Raw genomic sequence first — 10738 nt, forward strand, 5'->3', positions numbered from 1 at the left:
AATGATGGGCCTAGAAGAGGTACTGTTGACCTGCCTGTTAATGATGGGCCTAGAAGAGGTACTGTTGACCTGCCTGTTAATGATGGGCCTAGAAGAGGTACTATTGACCTGCCTGTTAATGATGGGACTAGAAGAGGTAAGGGCCAGTCTAGAGGGCTACTGTGTTACAAAGACAGACATAATGACTACTACAGACCAGGGCTGAAGTCCACATTCTCCTACACGAGAGCTCGGCTCGGGGATTATGTTAACGGGGTGGGTCAGCCCAGCTGGCTACAGTGCAGTATTTAGGAACTGACTTCATACTGTATGGTCTATCATTGTGTTACTAGTGCCCCCTAGTGGAAGCTGTACCTTACTGTCTTTTGCAACGGAATATTCTGACCATTTTGACTAGCAACAATATGTCGTCTGTCCAAGACATGTCTGTCCAACCTTTCTGAATTCTTAAATCTTTTAGCTAAGCTTTTAGGATTGTGTAATTATGTGTAAATATCAAACATATATATGTTTATTTTGAATAATGTGTATATAAACTATGTAAATAATACACATTATTTGATTTCTGTAAATACCATGAATACTGGTATATGTCTATTTTGAGCGTTGTATTTGTATTGTATTTCTGTCTCTCCAGGCTTCATCAAGTCAGACCTGCAGAGACAGAAGGCTAACCAGTTGGCCAAGGCAGCTGTAAGTATGGGTAGATGTGGCGGGGGATTAGGGCAGTGGGTGGTTCTGTGTGTGTGGGGGGACCTAAAGTCCCCACAAGGATAGTAAAAGAAGGAAAGTTCTACCTCGTGGGGACATTTCCCACATCCCCTTGAGGACAAAGGGGCTATTTTAAGTATAGGGTTAAGGTAAGGGTTAGGTTTAGGGGTAAGGGTTAGGTTTATATTTAAGGTAAGGGTTAGGTTTAGGCTTATGGTTAAGGGTTAGGTTTATGGTTAAGGGAAATAGGATTTTGAATAGAAATTAATTTTAGGTCCATACGAGGAAATAAGATTTATTTTTATTTAACCTTTATTTAACTAGGCAAGTCAGTTAAGAAAAAATAATTATTTACAATGACGGCCTAGGAACAGTGTGTGTGTCTCTGTGTGTGTGTCTCTGTGTGTGTGTCTCTGTGTGTGTGTGTCTGTGTCTGTGTCTGTGTCTCTGTCTCTGTCTCTGTGTGTGTCTCTGTGTCTCTGTGTGTGTCTACGTGTGTGTGTGTCTGTGTGTGTCTATGTGTGTGTGTGTGTGTGTGTCTGTGTCTCTGTCTCTGTCTCTGTGTTTGTCTCTGTGTCTCTGTGTATGTCTATGTGTGTGTGTGTCTGTGTGTGTCTATGTGTGTGTGTCTGTCTCTGTGTGTGTGTGATATCCGTAGCTGAGTGTTTCTGGTGTGTAGCATGCTCCCAGAGTCACCTAACAGTCTCTTGGTGTTGCTCCTAGAATAACTTGTCTCTTCTATCTGTCTGATGTCCTGTGTTTGATGTCTGTCTGTTTGATGTCAGTCTGTCTATTTGATGTCTGTCCAATTGATGTCTGTCTGTTTGATGTCAGTCTGTCTGTTTGATGTCAGTCTGTCTATTTGATGTCTGCCTATTTGATGTCTGTTGTCTGTCTGTTGACAGTCTATTTGATGTCTGTCCATTTGATGTCTGTCCATTTGATGTCTGTCCATTTGATGTCTGTCCATTTGATGTCTGTCCATTTGATGTCTGTCTATTTGATGTCTGTCCATTTGATGTCTGTTGTCTGTCTGATGTCTGTCTATTTGATGTCTGTCTGTCTGATGTCTGTTGTCTGTCTGTTGACGGTCTGTTTGATGTCTGTCCGTCTGATTTCAGTCTGTCTATTTGATGTCGGTCTGTTTGATGTTGTCTGTTTTATCTGTGTTTGATGTCCACTGTTGCCCGAGGTCAAATTTGACGACCTCTGCCTGGAGAAAGAGTTAATCATGCAGACCGATACCGTTTCCGTTGTACGCTAACCTCCAGTAACTGACCTCATCAGTTGTCAGTATTATTTTAGATCATTCTATTGAGATTGTATCTGTTGCAGCGCAGAATGTTGAATCCTATGATCACGGGTTTGTCTCACTACTGATAACATTGCTGTGAGATTATTATTATTATTTTTTAAAAGTAGAAAACAAAAGACAGGATCAAGAGGTCATGGAAAGAGATTGTATCAATAGACAGATATAGTTGAGACAGTTAGCCACGAGATAGAGCAGTGTTAACCAGAGGTGATTGACAAGACCTTGTGGCTGATCGAGGGGTTGAAGAGAGCGACATTCTCGACCTTTGCCCCCAGGTCTCAGACTAGCGTTCCGTTTGGGACATAGTCTGTTGACGGGCAGCAGATCTGAAATAGGTGTTTTAAACCTCAATAGGAAAACCTGGTAAACTAAGGTAAGATATCGTCACAAAGAAAACCTTTTAACTCCATTTTGGCCCCTTTTTTAAAGTTGTAACATTGTATTGAAAGTAAGCAATCGCCTCTGTAATCTGAACCTTTCATGACTCTAAAACCAAGGAAAACATTTTCAAAATAACCTCTGAAGTTTCATAAATGTATGTTCATTAATGGTCAAACATGGATGTGATTTTTTCCTTTTTCCTGAAAATATGGTTTTAGACAGCGATGATAACATACCCCCTGACCGTATATAAAGGTCAATTAAAAAAAAGACTGTATGTTCCAGGCGGATGGACTGCTCTCTGGACAACAGCAGGGCTACGGGGCCACGGCTCTAATCAAGAGACCGGACAGCCCTTCTGATTCTTCTCAGGCTTGATCACTAACCCCCCCCTTAACCCTTACACTCTTAGCTGGAACTTCAGACGAGCCAAGGTAGGGGCACAGCAAACCGAACCAGCAATCCCCACACGCTTCTCTGTTCATTATTCTCTCAGGGGTGAATCCTAACTTCTGTTTAAGTCACATTTAGATTTGTATTCTCCCCATTTTTTACATTTAGTACATAAACAAGTGGAAGTTAGGATTCCCTCTGTCTGTACCTTTTTTCACGTTTGACCAGGGGGGGGGGTTGAGGTTTCATGGAAGCTTTGTATTACTAAGATGTGTCTATTTCTATTGGCTAAAGAATGGACTTCACATGATTTCAGGAAGTGATAGGAAGCTTTCTGGGGGAAAAAAACGTTACCCCTCACATCTGAATCCTCTTCTCTTTCCATCTTCTCTTTCCACCTCACACTCCAGATTCCATGATTTATACACAGCTTCTGATCTCTTCACCTGTTCCTAGTATCGCTGTAGTATAATAGGATGTATATAGTATCTCTGTAGTATAATAGGATGTATGTAGTATCTCTGTAGTATAATAGGATGTATGTAGTATCTCTGTAGTATAATAGGATGTATGTAGTATCTCTGTAGTATAATAGGATGTATGTAGTATCTCTGTAGTATAATAGGATGTATATAGTATCTCTGTAGTATAATAGGATGTATGTAGTATCTCTGTAGTATAATAGGATGTATGTAGTATCTCTGTAGTATAATAGGATGTATGTAGTATCTCTGTAGTATAATAGGATGTATGTGGTATAATAGGATGTATGTAGTATCTCTGTAGTATAATAGGATGCATATAGTATCTCTGTAGTATAATAGGATGTATATAGTATCTCTGTAGTATAATAGGATGTATGTAGTATCTCTGTAGTATAATAGGATGTATGTAGTATCTCTGTAGTATAATAGGATGTATGTAGTATAATAGGATGTATGTAGTATCTCTGTAGTATAATAGGATGTATGTAGTATCTCTGTAGTATAATAGGATGTATGTAGTATCTCTGTAGTATAATAGGATGTACGTAGTATCTCTGTAGTATAATAGGATGTATGTAGTATCTCTGTAGTATAATAGGATGTATGTAGTATCTCTGTAGTATAATAGGATGTATGTAGTATCTCTGTAGTATAATAGGATGTATGTAGTATAATAGGATGTATGTAGTATCTCTGTAGTATAATAGGATGTATGTAGTATCTCTGTAGTATAATAGGATGTATGTAGTATCTCTGTAGTATAATAGGATGTATGTAGTATCTCTGTAGTATAATAGGATGTATGTAGTATCTCTGTAGTATAATAGGATCTATGTAGTATCTCTGTAGTATAATAGGATGTATATAGTATCTCTGTAGTATAATAGGATATATGTAGTATCTCTGTAGTATAATAGGATGTATGTGGTATCTCTGTAGTATAATAGGATGTATGTAGTATCTCTGTAGTATAATAGGATGTATGTAGTATCTCTGTAGTATAATAGGATGTATGTAGTATCTCTGTAGTATAATAGGATGTACGTAGTATCTCTGTAGTATAATAGGATGTATGTAGTATCTCTGTAGTATAATAGGATGTATGTAGTATCTCTGTAGTATAATAGGATGTATGTAGTATCTCTGTAGTATAATAGGATGTATGTGGTATAATAGGATGTATGTAGTATCTCTGTAGTATAATAGGATGTATGTAGTATCTCTGTAGTATAATAGGATGTGTGTAGTATCTCTGTAGTATAATAGGATGTGTGTAGTATCTCTGTAGTATAATAGGATGTATGTAGTATCTCTGTAGTATAATAGGATGTATGTAGTATCTCTGTAGTATAATAGGATGTATGTGGTATAATAGGATGTATGTAGTATCTCTGTAGTATAATAGGATGTATGTAGTATCTCTGTAGTATAATAGGATGTGTGTAGTATCTCTGTAGTATAATAGGATGTGTGTAGTATCTCTGTAGTATAATAGGATGTGTGTAGTATCTCTGTAGTATAATAGGATGTATGTAGTATCTCTGTAGTATAATAGGATGTATGTAGTATCTCTGTAGTATAATAGGATGTATGTAGTATAATAGGATGTATGTAGTATCTCTGTAGTATAATAGGATGTATGTAGTATCTCTGTAGTATAATAGGATGTATGTAGTATCTCTGTAGTATAATAGGATCTATGTAGTATCTCTGTAGTATAATAGGATCTATGTAGTATCTCTGTAGTATAATAGGATGTATGTAGTATCTCTGTAGTATAATAGGATGTATGTAGTATCTCTGTAGTATAATAGGATGTATGTAGTATCTCTGTAGTATAATAGGATCTATGTAGTATCTCTGTAGTATAATAGGATGTATGTAGTATCTCTGTAGTATAATAGGATGTATGTAGTATCTCTGTAGTATAATAGGATGTATGTAGTATCTCTGTAGTATAATAGGATGTATGTAGTATCTCTGTAGTATAATAGGATGCATGTAGTATAATAGGATGTATGTAGTATCTCTGTAGTATAATAGGATATATGTAGTATCTCTGTAGTATAATAGGATGTATGTAGTATCTCTGTAGTATAATAGGATGTACGTAGTATCTCTGTAGTATAATAGGATGTACGTAGTATCTCTGTAGTATAATAGGATGTACGTAGTATCTCTGTAGTATAATAGGATCTATGTAGTATCTCTGTAGTATAATAGGATCTATGTAGTATCTCTGTAGTATAATAGGATGTATGTGGTATAATAGGATGTATGTAGTATCTCTGTAGTATAATAGGATGTATGTAGTATCTCTGTAGTATAATAGGATGCATGTAGTATAATAGGATGTATGTAGTATCTCTGTAGTATAATAGGATGTATGTAGTATCTCTGTAGTATAATAGGATGTATGTAGTATCTCTGTAGTATAATAGGATGTATGTAGTATCTCTGTAGTATAATAGGATGTATATAGTATCTCTGTAGTATAATAGGATGTACGTAGTATCTCTGTAGTATAATAGGATGTATGTAGTATAATAGGATGTATGTAGTATCTCTGTAGTATAATAGGATGTATGTAGTATCTCTGTAGTATAATAGGATGTATGTAGTATCTCTGTAGTATAATAGGATGTATATAGTATCTCTGTAGTATAATAGGATGTACGTAGTATCTCTGTAGTATAATAGGATGTATGTAGTATCTCTGTAGTATAATAGGATGTATGTAGTATCTCTGTAGTATAATAGGATGTATGTAGTATCTCTGTAGTATAATAGGATGTATGTAGTATCGCTGTAGTATAATAGGATGTATGTAGTATCTCTGTAGTATAATAGGATGTATGTAGTATCTCTGTAGTATAATAGGATGTATGTAGTATCTCTGTAGTATAATAGGATGCATGTAGTATAATAGGATGTATGTAGTATCTCTGTAGTATAATAGGATGTATGTAGTATAATAGGATGTATGTAGTATCTCTGTAGTATAATAGGATGTATGTAGTATAATAGGATGTATGTGGTATCTCTGTAGTATAATAGGATGTATGTAGTATCTCTGTAGTATAATAGGATGTTTGTGTAGTGGGTCTACAATACACTGAGTGGACAAAACATTAAGAACACCTTCCTAAAATTGAGTTGCACCCCCCCTTTTGCCCTTAGAACAACCTACATTTTCGGGGCGTGGACTCTACAAGGTGTCAAAAGAGTTCCACAGGGATGCTGGCCCATGTCGACTCCAATGCTTCCCACAGTTGTGCCAAGTTGCAGTTCTTAAGTTGTCAAGTTGTATTTCTTGACACACTCAAACCGGTGTGCCTGGCATCTACTACCGTACCCCGTTCAAAGGCTCTTAAATATTTTGTCTTGTCCATTCACCCTCTGACTGGCACACATACACAATCCATGTCTCAATTGTCTCGAGGCTTAAAAATCCTTCTTTAACCTGTCTCCTCCCCCTTCATCTACACTGATGGAAGTGGATTTAACAAGTGACATCGATAAGGGATCCTAGCTTTCACCTGGATTCACCTGGTCAGTCTGTGTCCCCCAGGCTAATCTCTGGACCTCGAAGCTAGTTCCATTGCATTTTTTTCTCTCCATTGTTCCCCTTTTAATCAGGCACTGATTTTTAGACCTGAGACACCTGGTGTGTGTGCAATTAATTATTAGGTAGGATAGAAAACCGGCACCTCGTACGGCGAGTTGAATACCCCTGGGGTCTATGTCATGGAAAGAGCCGGTGTTCCTAATGTTTTGTACATCCAGTGTACATCCTTGTATTTTATGTAGCGTCTTATTTTTATTTGTACTTTAGTTTTTCCGTTATGTTGCCAGGGATACTAAAACAGTTGGTCTACTTGCTCTTGTAATATCAGGTTCAGGGGTGCAAAGTTCTAGTTTCGAGGGGCAAAAAACATTCAGTTTCCAGAAATCCTGGTTGTAAGATTCCTGGAATCAGAAGGAAAATAAGCAGGATTTATGGAAAACCTGGAAATGTTGGGAAATAACTTTGCAACCCTTATCAGGATCGTCTTGAACTGGAATGTGATTGACACGTTGTTTTGATTGACAGGTCCCTTCAGATCCCGAGGATAGGAACGTCCCTGCCTCCGCAGTCCTCGAAGAAACCAGGTTTTAGAGACGGACGGTCTGCTGGACACCAGCATCTCCCACCCTGCGGAATGTGAAGTTTAGGGGAGGAGCACAATCAGGAAGTGTTTACGACCACTTCCCTTTTAACACTGTCCAAAAAGACATCCAATATTTACGCAACAACAAATATTATTTCTGTATAATTTCTAGATGTGCCATATCTAATCTACAAAATGTTTACTGTCCAAAATTAGCACAAATAATAGTGTAGTTTTACAGGATACACTGTTGCATGACATAGACTGACCAGGTGAAAGCTATGATCCCTTATTTACGTCACTTGTTAAATCCACTAGAATCAGTGTAGATGAAGGGGAAGAGACAGGTTAAAGAAGGATTTTTAATATTTGAGACATGGATTATTTATGTATGGGCAAGACAAAAGATTTATGTGCCTTTTGAACGGGGTTTGGTAGTAGGTGCCAGGTGCACCGGTTTGAGTCAAGAACTGCAACGCTGCTGGGTTTTTCATGCTCAACAGTTTCCTGTGTGTATCAAGAATGGTCCACCACCCAAAGGACATCCAGCCAACTGGACACAACTGTGGGAAGCATTGGAGTCAACATGGGCCAGCATCCCTGTGGAACGCTTTCGACACCTTGTAGAGTCCATGCCCCGAAAAATTCGAGGCGTTTCTGAGGGCAAAAAGGGGGGATGCTAGTGTCAAAGTATCATTTAGCTTTTTTAAGACCAAATCTAAAGTGTTTTGAGGATCCAGGATATATATATATATATATTTGTATATATTTTTTTACTAACCCCAATCCTCGTTGTGCTCTGAAAAACAAACAAATGTACCAAAAACATTCAAACGTGTCCTTTTAGAAAATCGTTAAGATGTTGTACAGATGAAATTGTGTCATTCTGAACTCTTATCCACGACATTATATTTCATTTTGTGGCGACTGAAGCGTCACTTCTTAGTTAATTCTAGCTGCAGACTATACAGAGAATGGAACAGCTGGAATGGCTTGAGTTGCACAAAATGGAATATAACGTTTTGCGGGTAAAGTTCGGGAAGGACACGATGTCATGTGTATATAACGTTTTAACAACCTGCAGCGCTATACCGAGCGCGTTTCCATTTGTAAAAGGACGTATTTGGGTGTTTTTGGAGCGTTTTGTCCCCCAGGGCCCCCCGTACTACACAACGAGGAAGTGAATCGCAGGTTTGGGTAATTTTCTCAAAAACAAGTGGAAGAAAATAGAGATTTAGTTGTATTTATTAAAAAAATAAAAATAAAACTTGTCCTTTTTACGGTTTTAGTTGCAGGGAAGCCTTACTACAACTACCACAGACATGTGACATCAGTTTTAATATTTACCCATTGAGGTTTGTTTTTGCTATTCTTTGTCGTTAAAACTAACTTTTTAATTTTTTTTATTAATCTTTGAAAGAATGCACAAATATCTTGGGAGAAATGTTTTTACAAATACTGAAATGATCAATTGATGACGTAAAAAAAAAGCTGGGAAGGTGCATTAAGTTGTCGTGTCACACTAATGAAGGGTAGAGTAGTTTTTGTAAGATAATTTTATACTACCTGTATCTATAAAGTGTGTTTTTTTTACCGTCCCTTTTCTAGAAACACAGATTTATAGTTGTGTATAACAGTCCATGTTGTTCTGGAAATGTCACATCTATTTAACAAACAGGTACATGTCTGTTTGTTGAAATAAAGAGTCGTTTCCTAAAAGTAATTGAGCGTTTTCAATGTTGAATCTGTAACATCTGTTTTTCTCATCATCGCGTCCTGCTAGCATAGCATGCCCACTGTCAGACTGGGCCTTTACAGAGCACACCTACCTCATAGACCTCATCACATCCTGCTAGCATAGCATGCCCACTGTCAGACTGGGCCTTTACAGAGCACACCTACCTCATAGACCTCATCACATCCTGCTAGCATAGCATGCCCACTGTCAGACTGGGCCTTTACAGAGCACACCTACCTCATAGACCTCATCACATCCTGCTAGCATAGCATGCCCACTGTCAGACTGGGCCTTTACAGAGCACACCTACCTCATAGACCTCATCACATCCTGCTAGCATAGCATGCCCACTGTCAGACTGGGCCTTTACAGAGCACACCTACCTCATAGACCTCATCACATCCTGCTAGCATAGCATGCCCACTGTCAGACTGGGCCTTTACAGAGCACACCTACCTCATAGACCTCATCACATCCTGCTAGCATAGCATGCCCACTGTCAGACTGGGCCTTTACAGAGCACACCTACCTCATAGACCTCATCACATCCTGCTAGCATAGCATGCCCACTGTCAGACTGGGCCTTTACAGAGCACACCTACCTCATAGACCTCATCACATCCTGCTAGCATAGCATGCCCACTGTCAGACTGGGCCTTTACAGAGCACACCTACCTCATAGACCTCATCACATCCTGCTAGCATAGCATGCCCACTGTCAGACTGGGCCTTTACAGAGCACACCTACCTTATAGACCTCATCACATCCTGCTAGCATAGCATGCCCACTGTCAGACTGGGCCTTTACAGAGCACACCTACCTCATAGACCTCATCACATCCTGCTAGCATAGCATGCCCACTGTCAGACTGGGCCTTTACAGAGCACACCTACCTCATAGACCTCATCACATTCTGCTAGCATAGCATGCCCACTGTCAGACTGGGCCTTTACAGAGCACACCTACCTCATAGACCTCATCACATCCTGCTAGCATAGCATGCCCACTGTCAGACTGGGCCTTTACAGAGCACACCTACCTCATAGACCTCATCACATCCTGCTAGCATAGCATGCCCACTGTCAGACTGGGCCTTTACAGAGCACACCTACCTTATAGACCTCATCACATCCTGCTAGCATAGCATGCCCACTGTCAGACTGGGCCTTTACAGAGCACACCTACCTCATAGACCTCATCACATCCTGCTAGCATAGCATGCCCACTGTCAGACTGGGCCTTTACAGAGCACACCTACCTCATAGACCTCATCACATCCTGCTAGCATAGCATGCCCACTGTCAGACTGGGCCTTTACAGAGCACACCTACCTCATAGACCTCATCACATCCTGCTAGCATAGCATGCCCACTGTCAGACTGGGCCTTTACAGAGCACACCTACCTTATAGACCTCATCACATCCTGCTAGCATAGCATGCCCACTGTCAGACTGGGCCTTTACAGAGCACACCTACCTCATAGACCTCATCACATCCTGCTAGCATAGCATGCCCACTGTCAGACTGGGCCTTTACAGAGCACACCTACCTCATAGACCTCA

At 39.3% G+C, this 10738-nt stretch overlaps 1 protein-coding gene across 2 annotated transcripts in view; it reads left to right on the top strand.

Annotated features, from left to right (window-relative positions):
* LOC129817871 (feline leukemia virus subgroup C receptor-related protein 2-like) overlaps window positions 1-9159 on the top strand; it is a 121933-nt gene extending 112774 nt beyond the window's left edge. Inside the window, exons 9-11 of one of the 2 annotated variants that reach the window (XR_008753807.1) lie at window positions 638-693; window positions 2693-2841; window positions 7379-9159. Coding sequence is in view for 1 of the 2 variants with exons in the window: in XM_055873469.1 (XP_055729444.1) it covers window positions 638-693; window positions 7379-7444 (122 nt within the window). In the remaining variant the exon portion in view is untranslated. The remainder of the gene's footprint in view (window positions 1-637; window positions 694-2692; window positions 2842-7378) is intronic. The other variant, XM_055873469.1, reaches the window with a different exon arrangement.
* The last annotated feature ends 1579 nt before the right edge of the window (window positions 9160-10738 follow it).

The sequence above is a fragment of the Salvelinus fontinalis genome, chromosome 20, assembly GCF_029448725.1.
Source record: "Salvelinus fontinalis isolate EN_2023a chromosome 20, ASM2944872v1, whole genome shotgun sequence".
NCBI lineage: Eukaryota > Metazoa > Chordata > Actinopteri > Salmoniformes > Salmonidae > Salvelinus > Salvelinus fontinalis.